This window comes from Xyrauchen texanus, chromosome 36, assembly GCF_025860055.1.
Source record: "Xyrauchen texanus isolate HMW12.3.18 chromosome 36, RBS_HiC_50CHRs, whole genome shotgun sequence".
Lineage (NCBI taxonomy): Eukaryota > Metazoa > Chordata > Actinopteri > Cypriniformes > Catostomidae > Xyrauchen > Xyrauchen texanus.
The window spans coordinates 23385885-23408088 of NC_068311.1; the positions used below are offsets into that span (position 1 = coordinate 23385885).

General features: G+C 38.5%; 2 protein-coding genes across 2 annotated transcripts; both read left to right on the top strand.

Moving 5' to 3' along the window:
* The first annotated feature begins 1577 nt into the window (after positions 1-1577).
* On the top strand, positions 1578-8683 carry LOC127629523 (uncharacterized). Its single transcript, XM_052106603.1, has 9 exons — positions 1578-2267; positions 2474-2536; positions 3090-3227; positions 3547-3678; positions 3780-3914; positions 5143-5804; positions 5921-6008; positions 8318-8428; positions 8612-8683. The coding sequence occupies exons 1-9, from the start codon at positions 2181-2183 to the stop codon at positions 8681-8683; spliced, it is 1488 nt and encodes a 495-aa protein (XP_051962563.1). The 5' UTR covers positions 1578-2180.
* A 5242-nt stretch (positions 8684-13925) lies between these two features.
* Positions 13926-21079, top strand: LOC127629946 (fructose-bisphosphate aldolase C-A-like). Its single transcript, XM_052107268.1, has 9 exons — positions 13926-14008; positions 15125-15255; positions 15715-15926; positions 17281-17335; positions 17585-17745; positions 19282-19365; positions 19484-19658; positions 19767-19966; positions 20053-21079. The coding sequence occupies exons 2-9, from the start codon at positions 15144-15146 to the stop codon at positions 20146-20148; spliced, it is 1095 nt and encodes a 364-aa protein (XP_051963228.1). The 5' UTR covers positions 13926-14008; positions 15125-15143; the 3' UTR covers positions 20149-21079.
* Positions 21080-22204: the final 1125 nt, after the last annotated feature.

Sequence of the window (22204 nt, forward strand, 5' to 3'; positions counted from 1 at the left end):
TGCAATGGGTCCAAAGAGGGGGCAGAACAGAGCAGATGTGATCTCTGATTAACCTCTCGAAGCATTTGCTGATGATGGGGGTCAGAGCAACAGGACGCCAGTCATTTAAGCATGTGATTATAGCTTGCTTCGGTACAGGCACAATGGTTGATGTTTTGAAGCATGTGGGGACTACAGACAGGGAGAGGGACAGATTGAAAATGTCCGTAAAAACACCAGCCAGTTGATTCGCGCACGCTCTGATGACGCGGCCCGGAATGCCGTCTGGACCCGCGGCTTTACGGATGTTCACCCGTCGGAATGATCGGGTTACATCCACAACAGAGACGGAGAGTGAATCAACCTCTGTAGCGTCAGCAGCGAGTGCTCTCTCCGCGAGGGCGGTGTTACTGTCCTCAAAACGAGCATAAAATGTATTAAGTTCGTCCGGGAGAGATGCAGCGGTGTTCATGGCGGAGACTTTATTCCGCTTGTAGTCCGTGATTGTGTTAATTCCCTGCCACATACTTCTAGAGTCAGTGGTGTTGAACTGGCCTTCAAGCTTGTGCCTGTACTGGCGTTTAGCTGCACTGATAGTGTTACGGAGGGCATAACTGGCTTGTTTACGCTCCTCCGTGTTAGGAGAATTAAAGCGGAGGTCCGCGCAGTGAGTGCCGCGCGAACATCGCCGTTAACCCATGGTTTCTGGTTGGGGTATATCCGTATAGTTTTGGTCGGAACAACGTCCTCTACGCACTTCCTGATGAAACACGTTACGCTGTCAGCGTAAACCTCGATGTCGTCATCAGAGGCGGACCGGAACATCTCCCAGTCCGCGTGATCAAAACAGTCTTGTAGCGCAGAGTCTGATTGGTCCGACCAGCACTGGATCGTTCTGAGGGTGGGTGCTTCCTGTTTCAGTTTCTGCCTGTAAGCGGGCAGAAGCAGAACGGAAGAATGGTCCGATTTGCCAAATGGGGGCGGGGAGGGATTTGTAGCCTTCCCGGAAGGGAGAGTAACAATGATCCAAAACCCGGTCCCCTCGTGTGTTGAACTTTATGTGTTGGTGGTATTTTGGGGCGATTGCTTTGAAGTTGGCTTTGTTAAAGTCCCCGGCAACAATGAACGCAGCCTCAGGGTGCGCGGTTTCCTGCTCACTTATACACCCATACAGTTCCCTGAGTGCCCGGTCTGTGTCGGCTTGCGGGGGGATGTACACAGCTGTGATGATGACCGCTGTGAATTCCCTCGGCAGCCAGAATGGTCGACACAGAAGCATGAGATATTCCAGATCAGGAGAGCAAAAAGACTTGATGAAATGTACGTTCCTCTGATCACACCATGATTTGTTGATCATAAAACATACACCACCACCTCTGCTTTTACCAGAGAGGTCTTTCGCTCTGTCCGCTCGGTGCACGGAAAAGCCCGTGATTTCGATGGCCGAGTCTGGAATCTCCGTAGACAGCCAGGTTTCTGTAAGGCACATAACGCAGCAGTCCCTCGTCTCTCGTTGGAAAGAGATCCGCGCTCTCAGCTCGCAGAGTTTGTTGTCCAGAGACTGAACATTTGCCAGTAGTATACTGGGTAGCGGGGTCGATTTGCACGACGTCTTACTCTGATGAGAACGCCGGCTCGTTTTCCTCTTTTCCTTCTGCGTTTCCGCGGCCGAGCAGCACAGACAAAGGGCTCCGCCGGCGTGTTTGTAAACAGCGGGTCGGCATTAAGGAATTTGAAGTCCGGTTTTCGATGTGTGATTGTAGAACTAATGTCCAAAAGCGTTTGTCTGTCGTAAACAATAAGGCAGACAACATCCAAGACAAAAAAACAAAGAACTGTAAACAAAACAAACAATAAACCGCAGTGTTGTAACGGAGCTCGCAACGCAGCAGCCATACTCGGCGCCATCTTGAGTCCAATTGAGTCCAATTATCACTGTCAAGTATGTTTGTTTTTGGCAACCGCGACCGTTAGGTGACATCAAAGATGCTGAACCGTCAGGTGAGATGCGCGCGAACCACATGTGCAAACGTATCGCACGGCCTACTATCGCGAGAGGTGCGCGACTGCATCGAAAAGCATTTTGGGATTCAGCAAGCGGGAGTTTAAAAGCTTGCTTCTGTACTCTTTGAGCTGGCTACCTCTCGGTCCAGTTTGATGTTGACAGCAGATGTGTTCAACCGTGTGCAACACGCGAGGTAATGGCAAAACGTATCGGACCTTACAAAAGATACTTGCGAGGCACAGACGCAGTACCAAGGAGAACAAAGTTCAGATGGAATGCAAAAGTAAGTAACTTTGGTACCGCTTTTATTTCTGTTCAAAGTCAGATTACACAGGACAGTTGTAACTTAGTGCTTGTCTAACGTTGCTCTATCAGGATAACTTTGCTTTTTGTCATATGAGGCTTCATTTTATATGTAGCATAATGAAGTGTCTACAAACAGCACAAATATCTATATGACTAAAACTTCTCTGTTCTTTTTAAATGCAGAGAAGCCAAGAAGATGGCACTTCAAGTGCAAATAATGAAGATGATGACAGTTTGCTAAATGTGGTCAGTATGAAGGATGATGATTGGAGGCAGACACTGCAACTAATAGTTATTGTAATTATCGATTAATCATTTAAATGTTATAGTAATGACAAATGCCCATCAGAAGTTCCCAATGCCTAAAGTGATCTCTTCAAATAGCTTCCTGAATCAGATCAGCAGCCAGAAAAGGCTTTTACATTTTTTTATTATAATGATATGAAAGAAGGAAAAGCAAATTATTCTTAGTATTTGTGAAGTTATAACCAGCAAATGTTTGGTATTTTTACTTTGTAAATGACTAAAACTATTAATTTATTATTAAAGTTATAATCAAATTTCCTGTTGATCGTTCCACTTTTGTCCTCAAGTTGTCAAATAGACTTTTACATGTATTCTGCTCATATCACAATTTCCTGCACATAAACAGTGTCTGTCACCCATTCATGATTAGTAATTTAATCCAAACATCACCCAGCTCTAATATCTATTAATTGTGGTACAAGAAAAGCCTGTCATTTCATGAAATGTTCCTTGGCATTTCACCCTTCATGTTTTTTCCCTTGTTAACCTTTAGAACAACAATAAAGATGACCGAGAAAACACAGAAGATGACATGAGTAATGCATCCAACAGTGAAGATGAAGATGAAGAGGATGAAGTAGACAATGAAAACGTTTCCACAACTAAGCTGTTGGGTACTGATATTCAAGAGGTAAATACATGATTACACAGTTTTAGCCCCACTGGCATTGTAATTATGTCCTCCTTCCAACCTATTGCTCCAAGGCAACAAATCTGAAAATGCTGGTCCGATCGCAAATTGGTGAGCACATTCATGCTTCTCAGAGGATGAACCCTGTCAACTGTGTTGACATTATTACTTTCAGTCCAGTGCCACCCCATCTCCATTCTCCCACTACTGGCATTCTCCCAACATGCACCAAGCCAGTGACAGCAGAGGACCTGCACAAATTCAATGAGATTATTTCATTCATCCAAATATTTATTTTCTTTCCCCTGTTAACTTTCAGAACGACAGTGAGGATGATCGAATAAACACAGAAGATGACATGAGTATTGCTTCCAACAGTGAAGATGTAGATAATGAAGTGGACAATGATAAATCCTCCACAATTAGCCTAATGGGTACTGACACTGAAGAGGTAAATACACAAATATACATCACACAGTTTTTACCTTTGGTTCAATAAATCCCTGCCCTTTTAATTCTTTCAAGTCATCTTTTTCCGTTGTTAACCTGCAGAATGAGGATTCCATTGGATCAGATTCCAACGCAAACGTGCTTGATGCTGCAAGGAGTGGAGATGAAAACGATGTGGACAGTGAAGACTTGATGGAGGGCAATACTAGTGGAGAAAACCCATCTGAATTTTCTGTGGTATGTAGTAAATAGTTCCATGGTGTTAGTAGTTAGTGTAATAGCTCATGTTAAAAAGCCCAGTTCATGAAATGAGTGCATTTGTAGACAATATAAAATAGCTATGGGGGCTAGCTGTTTCCCATAGATAGATAGAAAGATATTTTCTGTGCCTAGATCACCTGGGAAACCACAGTGTGTTGCTGAGCGAGCATTTTTTAGGCTTTTTGTCCTTACATGATACTTTATTTTATAGTTGTGTTAGGTGGAGTCGAGGAAGGCTTTCTATTCTATTTTAAATATAACACCGTCTGTAAACATGGAATTCAGTTTCTCCACCAAACACCCAAAATTCTGAATCTTTCTTTCAAATTGTATTGTTAACTGTAGACAAAATAAAATGTGCTTAAAGGTTACAAAGTCGTTGGGTTAAATTTGTTTTAATGGTAAAGCAATGTGGCATTACAACTGCTGAGTGGGCACTTGAGGAGAGTAGACAATAGCCTGTCTAAAGCAGAATTGAACTTTGGTAGCGACTTAGATTGTATAGTTAGCTGGACACAATATAAGTCCACATAATAAAGAAAAGTCATTTTTACTTAAGTAATTACTACTGTAATGTATCCGTCCATTCACTTTCATAGCATATCAAAAAAGTCTCAAAGTAACACTAATTTAGCATATAAATTGACGTAATGGACAATGACAGACAGCAAAATGGATTATGCCAAAATGGCAGCCTTATGCCAACATTCAGCAGAGGTACTAGCAAAATAATTATGATTGCTCAAAAAAGGGAACTGGACTTATTTATATTTGCTAATCTGCTTTGTGTTTGTCATGTGTCAAAAGTGTTATTGTGAGACCTGTTTTGCCAGGATATGGAAGTGAATGGACAGATACAAATGCAGTTTTCTGTATTACTAACCCAGGAGAGTACAAAAAACTAGTAAGGATATTTCAGCCACCATTAGGACTCCTGTCATATCATGCATGGGTAATTAGTATCTACAAAAGTTTAACATATAGGTACACACACACAGGTTGCTACTCTTTCTTTTGGGTTTGCAGCTTTGTAGGATATGATGAAATTATTATAAATTTTGTTATAATCCACGGCAAGCATTTCTAGAAAATTTCATTTGCATTTACAATTACATTTAAAGACAATGTGCTAGACTGATAGTCCTGATTCGTTCTGCTGCTCGCATTTTTACAGCTCTCTCTCTCTCTCTCTCTCTCTCTCTAGGGCAGTGAAGATACAGCAGATACTGGTGACAAACCCTTGTATCCTGGTGCACCTCTTTCAAAAGGAGAAAGTGTTTTGATGCTGATGTCCTATCTGTTACGGCATAATTTAACCGGCGAGGCACTTACTCACTTACTGGAAATGTTTAACATAATGTTTCCAGGTCTGATCCCATCTTCACATTACATTTTCCACAAAGAATTTGGAAGTTCATCTAAATTTGAAGTTCACTTTTATTGTGAAAGCTGTTTAAAATACTTTGGCATTAGCACAGACTGTCCCACTCAATGTGACTCTTGCAACACAGTATTTGATGCCAATGCAAACCTAAAGAATGGCTTCTATTTTCTTGTGTTGTCCCTGTATGCACAGATTAAGCAACTTCTGCAAGAACATGGTGTCAGTCTTAACGAAAAAACTAGAACGTTTGGGGTTCTCTCTGACATACAATCTGGTGAAGAATATCTAAATTTATGTGACAGTGGCATTCTTGCAAAAGATGACTTGACGCTAATTTGGAATTGTGATGGCGCACCAGTGTTTAAAAGTTCTAAATGCAGCATTTGGCCAATTCAGTGTCAGGTAATTGAACTGGGACCAGAAGTGAGGAAAAAGCACATTTTGATGTCAGCATTATGGTTTGGGCCAAGTAAACCATCCATGTTAGCATTACTAACACCATTTGTTAAAGAAGCCTCATTATTAGAGACTGAAGGTATTGAATGGCAAGACGTACAGGAAACTATCATGTGTCTAAAGTGTTTGTGCTGGTTTGTAGCTCTGATTCAATGGCTCAGTCCATTGCTTCAGTAACACAAAGCAGTTTAATGGCTTTTACGGTTGTGACTTTTGCTATCACAAAGGTGGTAAATCCTATCCATACGATCGACCTGAACCCCCACTTCGAAATGAGAGAGATCATTTCAGTCATGCTATGTCAGCTTCAGTAAATGAGCCAGTATTTGGAGTCAAAGGGCCATCTCCTTTAATGAAGCTTAGTCACTTCCAAATGATCAAGGGTTTCATTCCTGAATATCAACACAATGTGTGCCTTGGAGTCACTCGGCAATTGACTACGTTGTGGTTTGATACAACGAACAGTGAAGCCCCTGGTACATTGGCAAACAAAGTGAAGAGGTTGATTTGCGACTTGTAAAAATAAAACCACCTGTTGAGATAACTAGGACACCAAGGTCAGTGAGTGAAAGGAAGTTCTGGAAAGCTTCAGAGTGGCGAGCATTTCTCCTCTTCTATGCTCTGCCTGTACTGAAAGGCATACTCCCTGGCAGATTTTGGAATCATTTGTTCCTATTGGTGTTTGGCATATATACATTACTGCAGGATAAGATCAAGACTAGAAGCATCCTGATGTCAGAACTGGCTCTTAAAAATTTGTCATTGAATTTCAAAGACTATACTGGGAAAGACCACATGACTTTCAACATACACTTGCTCACACACATCGCACAAAGTGTGAAACACTGGGGTCCATTATGGGCAACGTCAACCTTTGCCTTTGAATCCAATATGGGCACTCTATTGAAGTATTTTCATGGAACACAGTATGTCCCTTCACAAATTGCAAGAAAATTTCTATTGTGGAGAGAATTACCAGAAAAGGCAAAGCATACTATCAAAAGTGCAAAGGTTCAATCATTTGTTGACAAACTTTATTTTAATAAGCGAAGAACAGAAAAATGTGAAATACTAAATGAAAGTGTCATGGGTTTTGGGCATCCTGCTTTGCAAGAAAATATCACCACTTCATATAGGCCTGCCATTACTAAGTTATGTGGAAATCTAAGTAACTGCTTCTGGTCCTACAACCGTTTTTTGGTTGATGGAGTTCTGTATCACAGTCACAAGTATGACAGACTAAAGAAGAGATGCAACAGTGCTGTATGCTTGAAAGATGGAACATTGTGTTTAATTAATGACTTAGTCATTTTTAAACAAAAGTGTACACATCAAAGCCCTGCATCTTGTGCGTGTACCAAACATTGCTGTGTTTTAGTTGAGGTACTTGCACAATCCAGCAGGCCTTTATGTAAAGATTCACAAATAAATGTACAGAGTACTTTTATACATGAGGTAAGGAAGACTGGAAACTTCAGTGCCATCTGGCCTGATATGATAATGATGAAATGTATTGTTGTCGAAACAGTTGACAAAATGTACATTACACCTTTGCCAAATCCATATGAACGGGACTAAAAGAGTCATGAGTCATATTCAGTGTTGTAGCCAATGATTTATGTAGGCCTAGTACATAAAGAGACCTGCTATGTGGTGATATTTTAAAAGACTACATATATGTACTGTATGTATATAATGAACTGGTAATGGCTCATGGCTCCTTTCACACCATGAAAGAATTGTCATTAAAATCAGCCAAATATTTATCTGTTTCTGTGTGGGTTAATAACACTGTTCATAAAAGATCAGGTTCAGTTCCACTAGTTACTCTATCTATTCCACCCCAAAGCTGACCTGTTACCATAAACTTGAGCATGTAAGTTTAAAAGATGGTGTGTAAAACATATGCTGGAGTATTACCTTAAATAAGCCAATGTGTGAGAAAAGTATTTAATAGGCTTCTCTACTACAAGAGTAAGCACAACTACAAGCAAAGTACACTTAAACTTTCAGTAGAAGGAAAGAATACATTTTCTTTAGTATATCTTGATCAAAAGATTAAGTACAAGTATATATCAAATATACTTAGACTTTTCTGTGTACTTGGATGTATAAGCCAAGTATACTTAAGTGTAATTTTGTTATGTATATATCTGATAAGTATACTAAAAGTAGACTGAAAGCATACTCTCTTATTTTTAGTTTAAAACAAGTATTCTAATAGCACACTTGAATAAACTTCTTTTTCGTAAGGGAAACACCGCTTTGACGGATGTATCTGAATACAAATAATTTCAGGAACAAAATCAAATGCACGTGATATTGATGTGTAGAAAGGCTGCATACAAAGAATATGGAAGCTTTTTTCCTTCTTACTGTGTTGTAATTAAATCAGAGGTTCCCTTAATTTACATTTAAAAAGGGCAGTAGCATTTCTATCATAATATCATGAACCCCCTGAAGATCCCAATATAGAGCTTTGTAAACACTCCTTTGGGAAACCCTGATTTAAATTATTGTTATTATTATGATTTGTTAGTATCCTCTTCCTGGGGAAGTGGACCACTGTTGGATGCTAACCAGGGTCAGTAAGTATCCGTTTGACATGCCTGCAAACCTCAGTCCAGCCATGGGCTTTCTTCTCATGGAGGTGAGGTGCTACTCAAAATCTGCTCTTAGTTTATGCTCCTTTTCAAACTAGACTTCCAAAAACACTCTAAACTTGTTTAAATGCAGCGTCTGTGCAAGATCCCCAGACATCGCTTGCACTGCCTAGAGCACTTCCATAGCCAGAGTTTCTTTTTTTTTCCACAACATGTCCTTTGATTCCCAGCTGCTGCAGAAAAATCCCAATGAGCCAATCCTTGAGCTGAAGATCATCCTGACCGAGCAGAATAGTCGATGAAAGGTCTATCATTAGATCTGCTCCAGAAGTTTGAGCATGACCTGCTGAACTCATGCTCAAAATGAACTCATACTGAACCTTGATGAAGATTGAGGTGAACGAATATATAGCAGAGATGGAGCAGGAGCAACAGGAACCCCACAGAATGGATTCAGATTTCCATTAAATGTCCTGCCAAAGACAAGACAAATTCTAAATGTATTTTTCTAATGATACTCACCTATATGGTAAAACACTATAAAAAAATGTTTTTAACCTCTCCACAAATTTAATATTAGCAAACTATACTTTTGGCAAGTAGTTTAGGACTATTTTTATCTATTTTGTGCATGACACAAGTACATTTTCCAACAATTGTTTACAGACCAATTGTTTCACTTTTAATTGACTATATCACAATTCCAGTGGGTCAGACGTTTACATTCACTATAAGTGTCTTTAAGCAGCTTGGAAAAATCCAGAAAATTGTGTCAAGCCTTTAGACAATTAACTTCTGAAAGGAGATGTACCAAATTGGAGATGTACCTGTGGATGTATTTTAAGGCCTACCTTCAAACTCATTGCCTCTTAGCTTGACATCATGGGGAAATCAAAGCCAAGACTTCAATCCAATGAAAAGCTAAATTCATCCTTGGGAGCAATTTCCAAATGCTTGAAGGTACCATGTTTATCTGTACAAACAATTGTATGCAAGTATAAACACCATGGGGCCACACAGCCATCATACTGCTCAGGAAGGAGACACATTCTGTCTCCTAGAGATAAACGTAGTTTGGTGCGAAAAGTGCAAATAAATCCCAAAACAACAGCAAAGGGCCTTGCGAAGATGCTGGAGGAAACTGGTAGACAAGTATCTATATCCACAGTAAAACGTCTCCAATATCGACATAACCTGAAAGGCTGCTCAACAAGGAAGAAGCCACTGCTCCAAATGCACATGGAAGTTAAAGCTTGGTTTCAAATGGGTCCCCAAGCACACCTCCAAAGTTGTGGCAAAACGGCTTAAGGACAACAAAGTAAAGGTATTGGAGTGGCCATCAAAAAGCCCTGAACTAAATCTGATTGAAATTTTGTGGGCAGAACTGTGGACAGGATGTGATGTCAAAGGCATAGTAAGACTGAAAATTGCTATGCACTTTCGTAGCTTTTGTCAGTGGGGGCTGAATTTGAAGGCATAAAAAAAATTATCCCGTGCTCTTATTTTGAATATGTTATTATAAGAGAACAGTTAGGTTTTGTCCTGTGTACATTAGGGGACAAGCACTGAAGGTTAGGGTTAGGGTTAACCCTAACCCTAGATCAAAAATTCAATTTCTTTTGTGTGGGTCTTTTCAACCGTTTTTCTTAAATCAAAATGTTTATGGATCTGAATACTCTCCTTCTGATGATTCCAATGGACTCATTTCAAGAAAAGCCCACCCATTATAATGGCTGCCATCTTGGATTATGATGTTTACAATTTAAAGGTTTCACAGCCTTCAAACTTAGTCCAAAACAATGTCTCAAAATAATCTCCAGACTGAGTGGCACAGAAATAATGATACAGAATTTAGATTTTCACCTTTGTTTTCACCAATGTGAATTTAACGAGATGGGCGTGAAAATGGATTTAAGGCTATCTCTTAGCAACGCTTTGTCCTATTGAAACAAAAGTTGATATGCTTCATCAAGACCATGAGCTGAGGGGTTTGTACACTCAGCTTGGAATGTGTCTTTGGCATTGCCTAGTTGTGTCAACTGAATGGCCAAGTGGTTAAGCATTGGGCTGTTGATCAAAAGGTTGTGAGTTTGAGTCCAGCAAAAAATGGTTTTAAAATGTGTACTTACATAAAACAATGAAGGCCACAATTCACTGCATAATTCCTGATTCAATTTAAAACTTCTTATCTATAACAATATTTTATCAGCAAACATGAAGTACTCTCAACTTGGAATGCATCAGTCAGACTTGGCAATGGGTGGCGCAGTAATTAGTGCTCTGGATTTCAATACCAAAGAATGCGAGATTGACTTCTGAACTGTGGAACGAAAAGGCATCTGTTTGATCCTGTTGTGGGGTGACATGTGAAGTAGTGTGGGGTTACGTTGTATGTCATATACATGCAATGTTTTGTGCTTACTTTTGTGCAATTCTTGCAGTGTCAGTGCTTGGTGCCATAATTGCTGCTTGCAGCTGTTTTGTTCACTTGTTTTTCAAACTTTGTTAGTATTTGTACCAGTTACAGAGATGGCCTGTGTACATTGATACCATTAAGACTGATAATCAGACTTCCACTCTAGAGAATAAATAAAACTTCTCATGGTGGTGCAAGATGGTTTACCATTATTTGATTATCGGGGTAAATAGTTGGCATGAATCATATAAATTGTCTCACTTGTGAAAAACTGTTCAGGTAGTGTATGATAAAGATCACTCTCAACATTCATTCCTAAAATAGAATTTGGTCATTAATGGATGTAGAGGACAGAAGTAGAGCTTAATATAATTACAAATCAAATAGACTTGTAAAATATATATCTATGAATGATACCTGGAGACAAATATCCAACTTTGAGACTTTGGTGTGACCTATTTGTGAGAGCAATGACAAACCCAAATGGGAGCAGCTTTAATAGGGCTGAAAATTGAACACCAGATAAAGCATCATTATTAATGTTTTTAATTAGGCATCAGAAAAAAAAATCACAGCCCCAGTAGAGGTGGCTTAAAATATCTGTAACTCTTAATGGCTCTCCTGAGATTCTACTTCAGATAGATTTTGATCCTTTATGTATAGAGAGACATTGGTATCACTCTAATCCTGGCATTTATATCTACATTATCTTATTGCTTTCATATTATAGACTGGACAGCATGGTGCTTAAAAAGATTCACCGCTATTTCTATGCATATTTGCTGTGATCTGACAGACAGCCTTAAAGATCTCAAACACTGACCACAGCAACACCAGGCAACATGCTGATGTGGTAAAATAAATCTTTAAACTTTGTTTTCATTTTATGTCCTTGAAAAGTAGATCATGAACTCATCTAAAAACTCTACTCACCTGGATAGAACTAGAAATAATGTCACACCCCCACCTAATTTCTTACCACACAGTTTTTACATCCAACAACATTTTCCTGAGGGTACAGTTGGAGTGTCAATTAGCAAGAGATTTACCTGGGGTGTATTTGTGCTAAATACAGTAACATCACTGCTGATAATTCAGCCAGGTATGGTCTGAAGGACTATCTGTTTGATGGCACAAAGATAACAATGATACTGTCAACTATTTAAAATTATTTAATTTAATCAATCTATTGTTTTTAAAGAGAAACTTTTACCCAAAAAAGAAAGTTCAGTCATCATTTCATGTTCACCCTCATATCATTCCAAACCTGTTTGACTATTTTGTGGACCACAAAAGGAGATGTTTTGAGGTTTAAGCTGCTCTTTTCCACAATGAAAGCATGCAATTATCAGGGGCTGTCAAAAAAAGGACCATAAAAGAAGTCCATATGTCTTGTGCACTACACTCACTGAGCACACTATGGTCCTAATAAAGTGCCTGATGTGGTCTTCTGATGTTGTAGCCCAACCGGCTCAAGATTCAACATATTGTGATTCCGAGATGGTATTCTACTCACCACAACTGTAAAGAGTGGTTATCTGAATTACTGTAGCCTTTCTGTCAGCTCAACCCAATCTGGCCATTCTCTGGTGACCTCTCACATCAACAAGGCGTTTCTGTCTGCAGAACCTCCACTCACAGGATGTTTTTTTGTTTTTGGCACCATTCTGAGTAAACTCTAGAGACTGTTGTGCTTGAAAATCCCAGGAGATCAGCAGTTACAGAAATACTCAAACCAGCCTGTCTGTCACCAACAATCATGCCACAGTTGAAATCACTGAGATCATATTTTTCCCAATTATGATGGTTGATGTGAACATTAACTGAAGCTCCTGACCCATATCTGCATGAATTTATGCATTGTACTGCTGCCACATGATTGGCTGATAAGATCATTGCATGAATAAGTAGATACAGGAGTTCCTAATATAGTGCTCAGTGAGTGTATATTCCAAGTCTTCTAAAGGCATACAATACAGACTAAAAGTTAAGCGGTATAATCTTGCCCCTCTGCCATAGCTCTCAAATCTGATTTGTGCTTATGTATATTCAAACTTGGCACATCATGACTGGATGTGAGACATGCGAGAACCAATTATGTTTGGTATCACTGCCAAGTTTAAAAAATGTACAAGTGCAAATGAGATTTGAGAGCTAAAGCAAAGGCAAAGATTTTCTGTGAATAATGACTTAAAAGTGCTGTAAGTCTAGCTGTTCTGGAAATTCCACAAGCTGAGACGTTGGATTAGCCACACCCCCTCTTTCCAAAAGATGCCAAATTAGCTTTATTGGGACAGACACTGAGCAGAAACAGTTGTCAAACCAACCGCAGCAAAATAGCACCCTCAACTGACAACTCTTATGAACAATATGGCTTAAAAATGGCATTAAGCCTCAATAATTTGTTGCAACTACAATACTATAAAAAAGCACAAAATGATTAACAGGCAGAAAAGTCAGAGACCGTGGCCCGAGGACACATTTTTGTTTGCTCTTTACAGTCTAGTGCGGTCACAGACACCGGTGAGATATATCTGGACACTTATTTTAGTGATATCTTTCAGGGAGTAGGAAAATATTTGCATATAATTCCATGAAAAAAATCACTTACAGCACTTTTAAATTTAGGTCTGTTCCACACACAAAGGTATTGTATGGGTTTAGAAGATTTGATATATAGCAACCAAGTCAGATGTTATAGTCATATTATTTTCCTTTTTGGAGCTTGAATGACTGTGATCACTATATTCTTTTGCTGTATGGGAAAGAGCAACATGAAAATTCTTTAAAAAGAAGATAGAAAGTCATACAGGTTTGGAATGACATGAGTTTGCGTAAGAATTTTTCCTTTTTCTGCGAACTATACCCTTCAGTATCATACATCATATCCTACGAGTGATCAAAGGGATCCAATATATTCACCAATTCACTTCTTTTTTTTTTTTTTTTTTTTGCCATTTTACTGAGTGCGAAATAATGAGAATACATGCAACTATAGAAATGGGATCTTCTGGACAAACTTTGATGGCCTCTAACACAAAAATGTAATGAGGGCATGATGCTAAGCCCCGCCCTTCAAGTGTCAGCATCCTCTGGGATATCACCTTCATAAAAAACTGGGACACTGGCACTGTTAAAGAATCAGTCACGTCTCTCTTTTTCTGTAAGAAAAAGCCCCTCTGGTCTGAGTCCTCCAGTCTGCTCTGACTTGGTAAGTACCCATTTCAATTCATCTGTTGAATTTCCTGCCATACCCATTTCAAATTTGAAAACAGTTTAGTTGAATTTAAAGTACAGAAACAGCATCATTTGTCTTTTGTGTCATTTGGAAGTTAAATTTTTTCACAAAAAATTTGAATTAACATAGGCAATATTTATATTAGTCTGCATTATTGCATCATAGTCCAGGGGCTGGATTCTTAACAACGTTTCATGTATCTGGCCCCTGATAACCGAAATGTTTTATTGTGTTTACATAATGCTAATGGTTCAACAACTTCTTGAGAAGTAAGGGTTTAGCACTTAATAGGAGTTTTAAGTACTTTACCATTGGAACTGGCTGAGATGCTGATAAAAAAAGGAGTAATTTAAGATTTGTGAAAGCAAATGCCTGGTATTTCTGAATAGAAAAGCATTTGGTCAAGGACCAACCAAGTTTCAAGTGACAATTTTGTTGGATTTCATTTTTAAATGTATTTACATTGTTTGGTGGCTCATTTAAGTGTTGAAATGTGGTACTTTGACAGTGAAGGGGGAATATGCATTTAAAATTAAATTAAAATTATTAATTTTTTTCAAATGTTATAACCCTAGCAGTGTTGGTTGTAATGCATTACTAAGTTATTAATTACTGTGATTAAATTACTATTTAATTGATAAAATCAATTCTGTAATTTCATTATTTACTTCTTATGTAATTGTGTTAAATACATTATAGACTATAGAATAATTCTACATAAAACAATAGTGAGTTTAAATTTCTAATTTAATGCAGCCCTCATAAATTCTTTGGCCAGTTCATGAATCATTTATTTGATTTTATATGATTTATTTGAAAAAATTAAAAGAACAATTTCATGTCTATCCTTTTATTTTTCATTAGTAATACGTAATGCAATTACTTTTCAGACAGAGTAATTAGGACAGTATTCTAATTACACTGTAGAAGATGTAATTAGTAGTTAGTAATTAATTACTTTTTTAGAGTAATTTACCCAACACTGAATCCTAGATAGCATGGCAAAAAAACATTAGGCAGAGATGTCATTTGGAGGGAGTTTGAAATCCCAAATACATTTTGTTTTGTCCATTTATTTACTGTCCTCAGGTTGTGTCAGATAAATAGGATGACCCATCAGTTTCCTCCTCTCACCACCGAGCAAAAGAAGGAGCTACATGAGATTGCTCGGCGCATAGTGTCTCCAGGAAAAGGCATCCTAGCTGCAGATGAGTCCATAGGTTAGTTTGACTTCATCCAGTTAATTGGCTTATTTTGTTGTGTCATTTAGTACATTTACATGCACTTTAAAAGTTCCATTTCAGTCAGATTTAAACAATAATTCCTCTTTTTAAAATGTCATGTAAATTGCATAGTCAGACAAACACATCTTGATCATGTGATTGTAATTCGGCTTCGTCCAGCATGTTTACACGTTAATCAGACCACAATTGGCCTCTGCATTGTTTGGGTGCTCTGAAAGAGAAGAGGTGATGTGCTGCATCTATTTAATACTTACTCAGTTGTTTTCCTTTCTTCCAGTTTTCGAGTATGTATAGTGTCATGTAAATTTAGAGAGACAGATGAAAACTGTAGCTTGACGTCCTGTGCATTTATAAACTGTACTGGTTTTGAGCATTGTGGTCTGGTTCTAAGAAAGCACAAGAACTCACTTTTTTTTTCATTGGATGTTCTTACAGGCAGCATGGGAAAGCGTTTAAATCAGATTGGGGTTGAGAACACAGAGGAGAACCGCCGTCTCTACCGTCAGGTGCTCTTCACGGCTGATGATCGCATTGATAACTGCATTGGTGGAGTTATCTTCTTCCATGAAACACTCTATCAGAACTCTGATGATGGCATCCCATTCGTTAAGATGATAAAGGACAAAGGCATCACTATAGGAATCAAGGTATGGCATTTCGCTAGGGTTCACTGGCTTAGCGGTTAATACGCATACTCTGACATGATGAGCGATGGTGCTCATGCGAGCACTGTTAGGTCAAATCCGACTTGCAACTTTTCCCAGCTGCACTCATGGCCTCAAAAAGGCCAAAAATCCCTTTCCTAAATCATTAGAAATTCAAAAACACTTTGTCCTCTTAAAGCTGAAGTGTACATATTTTTTTCCAGTTTTTCTGATGTTAAAATACTTTTCCCTATACTAGCTTAATATGCACTATTATAAGTAAGCCATTTGTAGGTTGATTCTCCCGAAAAAGTGTAACGCTTTGGCTCTGTGGCACTTTCAACATTGCAATCAGTTTCTATGAATTTCCAGAGCAGCCCAACATAGCAACATTGTCTCAATTAAAGGGATAGTTCACCCAAAAATGAAAATTGTCTCATCATTTACTCACCTTCGTGTCATTCCAGATGTGTATGACTTTCTTCTGCTGAACACAAATGAAGAGTAGAAGAAGAATATCTCAGCTCTGTTGGTCCATACTATGCAAGTGAACAGTGACCAGAACTCCAAAAGCTCCAAAATGGAGATAAAGTCAGCAGAAACATAATCCATCAGACTTCAGTTGTTTAATTAATGTCTTCTGAAGCAATCCAGTTGGTTTTGGGTGAGAACAGACCAAAATATTACTCCTTTTTCACTGTACATCTTGACAGCAGTCTCCTTGGCAAACATGATTTCAAGCTCGATTACACTTCCAATAGTGCCATCTAGCGCTCTGGGCATGCGTCAAGCACTAGGAAGTTTAATCAAGCTTTATATCATGATCGTGCCTAGAGACTGCAATGACAAAATGTAGAGTAAAAAGGAGTTACATTTTGGTCTGTTCTCACCCAAAACCAACTGGATCACTTCAGAAAACATTGATTAAAACATTGGAGTCTTATTGATTACTTTTATGCTGACTTTATCTGCTTTTTGGAGCTTCAAAGTTTTGGTCACTGTTCACTTGCATTGTATGGACCAACAGAGCTGAGATATTCTTCTAAAAATCTTTGTTTGTGTTCATCAGAAGAAAGAAAGGCTTACAGATCTGGGAAGGCATGAGGGTGAGTAAATACTGAGAGAATTTTTTTGGGGGGTGAACTATCCCTTTAATGGCATAATATAATAGGACAGTCTGTTTGGCTGACCAATGGAAGATGTGGGGAGTGTTTTGGAAAACTGTTAAAAATCAGTCATTGTTTTTTTAATTCTGCTTGAGTGGTGAGAAATCGTACATTCCACCTTTAAAAAAAAAAAAAAAAACATGCTGATTTATCATTTTTCTTTTCTGCAACCTTGTTTTTGTCCTTCTCAGGTTGACAAAGGAGTAGTCAACTTGCCAGGAACAAATGGAGAGACCACTACACAAGGTAAATCAATGACGGCTATTCTTTGGATCTGAATATCCACTCATTCATTTAGTTTCTGTGTGGGTGAGAGGTGTAAATGTTGCAAAATCAATGTGTTTTCAACCAAAAAGTTATTAGTGTGGATGTGGCCTCAGAAACACTGTAGATCAGTTTGCTTAGTGTTCTAATTTCACATTGTAATGCCTCAATTCTGAGGTAAGCTTGACGTGTTAATAAAGTGAGGACAAACTCTTCTGACTCTTTTAACAGGTCTCGATGGGCTCTCAGAACGCTGTGCTCAGTACAAAAAGGATGGAGCTGACTTTGCAAAGTGGCGCTGCGTGATGAAAATCAGTAATACAACCCCATCCAACCTGTGTATTGCGGAAAATGCAGAAGTTCTCGCCCGCTATGCTAGCATTTGTCAGCAGGTAAATCAACAAAAATAATTTTACGAGCTCCATTAAATTGTTTGATGAGTGTAGTTTCCTTTCTTTTGATGACTTATTTCATTTTAAAATAGAACATTTTGGTTGGGACATATCAAATGATTAGTCCTTTTTTTTTTTTTAAATAAGCCGTAAACCTTTAGTTTACGTTACAGCCATGAACCATGATTTGCTACTTACTACTCATTTGCACCTGGTATAGAACTGGTATAGCCCACCTTTTCGGCCATACTGGTTCCAAAAATTATTTTTCCCATTCGTTTTCCAAAGGGATGAATTAAACCAATCAGCTCTAAAGTGAATCACATTACAAACTTTGATTTGAAGCAAACAAATTGGACAAAAAGACAAAGGTCTTTCATGAGAGAATGAACTGCAGTCCCATGAAACAATAGAAAATATTTAAACTATTGATTTAAAGATGTTAATTAGTGAGTGGCAGGTCTGTGGACAGAAGCGCCTTGTTGATGAAAGAGGTCAATGGAGAATGGCCAGACTGGTTCGAGCTGAAAGAAAGACTACAGTAACTTAGATAACCAGTCTGTTCGATTGTAGAGAGCAGAATAGCATCTCAGAAAGCACAACCTTGAGGCGGATGGGCCACAACAGCAGAAGACCATGTCGGGTTCCACTTCTGTCAGCCAAGAACAGAAAGCTGAGGCTGCAGTGGGCACAGACTCACCACAACTGGACAGTTGAAGACTGGAAAAAAATATGCCTGGTGTGATAAACCTCGATTTCTGCTGAGGCACACAAATAGTAGGGTCAGAATTTCGTGCCAACAGCATGAATCCGTGCGTGAACCTATCGTGAACCTAACCTTCCTTGTGTGAACAGTTCAAGCTGATGGCTGTGATGTAATGGTGTGAGGAATGTTATCTTGGCACACTTTTGGCTTGTTAATACCAGACAATCATCGCTTGAATGCCACAGCCTATTTGAGTATTGTTGCTGACCATGTGCATCCCTTCATGAACCACAATTTACCCATCTTCTATTGGCTACTTCCGGCATGATCATTCACCATTTCACAAAGCAAAAGTCATCTAAAACTGGTTTCATGAATATGACAATGAGTCCACTGTTCTTCAGTGGCCTTCCCAGTCAACGGATCTGAATCCAATAGAACACCTTTGGGATGTGGTAGAATGGGAGATTAGCAGCATGAACATGCAGCTGAAGAATTTCAGTGTCAACATGGACCAGAATCTCAAAGGAATGTTTCCAGAATCTTGTGGAATCCATGCTGTGAAGAATTGAGGCTGTTTTGAGGCCCTAACCAGGATTAGTATAGTGTTCCTAATAAAGTGTTCAGTGAGTATATACGAGTTATCATTAATAATCAATTGCCCTATGGAAAGATGAAATGAAAAATGAAAGGGAGTTTTACTTCTGGAACCAGACTTTTGTGCTATATTGGGTGAAGGCATTCTCAAAACTCCAATTTTGATTTAAAGATGAATGATTGCGACTAATATTAGTGGAAAAGTGTTAGAGCTTATGCTTTTGTATTTCCAGCATGGGATTGTACCCATAGTGGAACCTGAGATCCTACCTGATGGAGACCATGATTTGAAGCGCTGCCAGTTTGTCACAGAAAGGGTCTGTTATTATTTTAACTTTGTTAACTTCTTAATACACTTGACACAATACAAATACTGTAGGTGGAATCATCATATAGGCTACCGGGTTTAATCTGGCCTCATTGTCATTGACTTAGGTGCTTGCAGCAGCCTACAAAGCTATGTTTGATCATCATGTTTATCTGGAAGGCACACTACTTAAGCCCAATATGGTGACCCCTGGACATGGCTGCCTAACCAAATACAGTGCAGAGGAAGTTGCTATGGCAACGGTCACTGCCCTGCGGCGCACTGTCCCACCTGCGGTCGCAGGTATGGATATATTAAAAATGTATTTGCAACTTGCGCATACAGTACCTGGTTTCTAATTCACTGAAGATCCTGGACACTGCATAATTGTGGACTTCCTTCACTATTTAGGAGTGACATTTCTCTCAGGAGGCCAAAGCGAAGAGGAGGCTTCCATCAATCTGAATGCCATCAATAACTGCCCACTAGCGAAGCCCTGGTCTCTCACCTTCTCGTTTGGCCGAGCTCTGCAGGCCTCAGCTCTGAAGACCTGGCGTGGACATAGAGAGAATGAGAACGCTGCAACCGAGGAATTCATCAAACGAGCAGAGGCATGCAAACCAAATGTATTCCTTTTTTTATTGTATTTCTTTACTGGCTCTCTCATCTGTTTTCTATCTCTGTCTTGTCTCCTCAGATCAACAGTCTGGCATCTCAAGGGAAGTACACCATTGGGGGTGACAACAGTGGAGCCACTGGTCTATCTCATTATCTCTCCAGCTATGCATATTGAAATGCCACTCTCTCCTATACTCCAGCATTAGCTGAAATGTCACTGCCACTTACATATAAAACACTTAACATATGTAGATTGATTATTTATTATTAACTCATACATGTGATGTTAATACAAAATGGCACAAGAAAGTCACCACAGTGAGTTTTTGTTGTTTTTAGTATTTTGTGATGTTTCCTGCTAGTCTTAAAAACATTATAAAACGTAGCTTCTGTTGCAAAGACTGTGCTTTAGAAAAATAATGAAAATGATGCAACTGGCAGGTTTATTAATAAAGTAACAAGTGACTCTGTAATAGAGGTAGACCGATATATTGGTTTTACTGATTAATCGGTGCCGGTAATTGCTTTTTGGAACTATCGGTTATCAGTAAAAATAAATGTCTGTGTTGCCGATAGTTTTTATATTATTCATCTGTGGCCGCCGCTGAAGGAGTCTACAGTTAGAGCAACTTGGTTATACTGTGTAACAGCGGTCTTTAGAGGTGAAATATAAACAATCACTGACTGAGGCCAACATTTGGGATTTTATTAGCAAGGAAAAGCTAAGAAAGTTTTTTTTTAACATTCTATAAATCAATTAAAAAAATTATTGGCCGATTAATTGGTTATCTGCCTTTTTCACCACCTTAGTTATTGGTATTTGTAAAATCCACTATCGGTCAACCTCTACTGTGTAATAATGATCCTTATCACTAACATTTAAGGGTTTTTGTTCACAAGTTTCTAACTTGTGCTATGCTTTCGAGTTCCACCCGTTCATCATTTAAAAGCTTTAATAAAGCCTTTCTTCTGATGAAGACTAATAGCATGGATGACATGTTTATGACTTTATCTACTATGGCAATCCTGTATGTTTGGCTCGAATGCATCATTGACTGTGTAACTGAATTGTTAACAAACTGAAAATGCTGCAATAAATTTGTGAAGATGCATTATGTGACTGGACCCCAATATTTCAATGCAGACTACTTATAAACAGCATTAAACAGATGGTGACTTTTTGCTAAATTGACGTTAATCTGACTCAAAGAATGAATTAAGGGATAGTTTACCCAAAAATGTTAATTCTCTCATCATTTATTCAGATATATTATAGGCTTTCTTCTGCTGAACACAAAGATATTTAGAAGAATATCTCAGATATATAGGTCCATAAAATGCAAGTTAATAGGGTCCAAAACTTTGAAGCTCCAAAAAGCACATACAGGCAGCATAAAAGTAATCCATAAAACTCTAGTGGTTTTATCCATGTCTTCTGAAGTGAAGTTCTGGGTGAGAACAGACCAAAATGTAACACATTTTTTACTGTACATCTTGCCATTACAGTCTCTAGGCATAATCATAACTTCAAGATCAACTGCACTTCCTAGATGCATGCACAGAGTGCAAGATGGCATTAGGAACTGTAATCGAGCATGAAATCATGATTGCCAAGGAGACTGCAAATTTTTTGTGAAAATGTATTGACATTTTGGTCTTTTTTCCACCCAAACCACTGGAGTCTTCTGGATTACTTTTATGCTGCTATGTGATTTTTGGAGCTTCAAAGTTTTGGACGCTATTAACTTGTATTTTATGGACCTACAGATCTGAGATATTCTTCTAAATATCTTTGTCTGTATTCTACAGAGTCATAAACATCTGATGGCATGAGGGTGAGTAAATGATGAGACCATTTTCATTTTTGAATGAATAGTCCTATAAAAAATATTTTTTTTCTAAAGAAATTATGTTATACCAGTTTAATTCATTAATTCATATTGATCTGTGTCATTTTCCCACGTTATTGTAATACAATATTTTCCCCAGACTTGTGAGTTATGTATTAATGTACATTGTCACTAACAATATTACCTACATCATATTTCCCTACCAATCAAAGTATTATTATTTTAGATTCTGAAGGTTGCATTTCAGTTTTATCAAATATCACTATTATTTGTATTATATAGTTTTATAAAAGGGCATTGCTTGTAAATGCTTGAAGATCTTTTTATTCTTGAAGATTTATAGAAACGAATTATTTTAAACTGTCCCTGTGTAATTTAGCT

What these genes read in the sequence shown, in the direction of transcription:
- LOC127629946 (XM_052107268.1), top strand. Translation starts at nt 15,144, where the DNA reads ATGACCCATCAGTTTCCTCCTCTCACCACCGAGCAAAAGAAGGAGCTA. An exon ending in GCATCACTATAGGAATCAAG is followed by an intron (nt 15,927 to 17,280) that starts GTATGGCATTTC and finishes TGTCCTTCTCAG; the next exon opens with GTTGACAAAGGAGTAGTCAA. An exon ending in TGGAGAGACCACTACACAAG is followed by an intron (nt 17,336 to 17,584) that starts GTAAATCAATGA and finishes CTCTTTTAACAG; the next exon opens with GTCTCGATGGGCTCTCAGAA.
- LOC127629523 (XM_052106603.1), top strand. Translation starts at nt 2,181, where the DNA reads ATGGCAAAACGTATCGGACCTTACAAAAGATACTTGCGAGGCACAGAC. An exon ending in ACCCATCTGAATTTTCTGTG is followed by an intron (nt 3,915 to 5,142) that starts GTATGTAGTAAA and finishes CTCTCTCTCTAG; the next exon opens with GGCAGTGAAGATACAGCAGA. An exon ending in GGGCCAAGTAAACCATCCAT is followed by an intron (nt 5,805 to 5,920) that starts GTTAGCATTACT and finishes GCTGGTTTGTAG; the next exon opens with CTCTGATTCAATGGCTCAGT.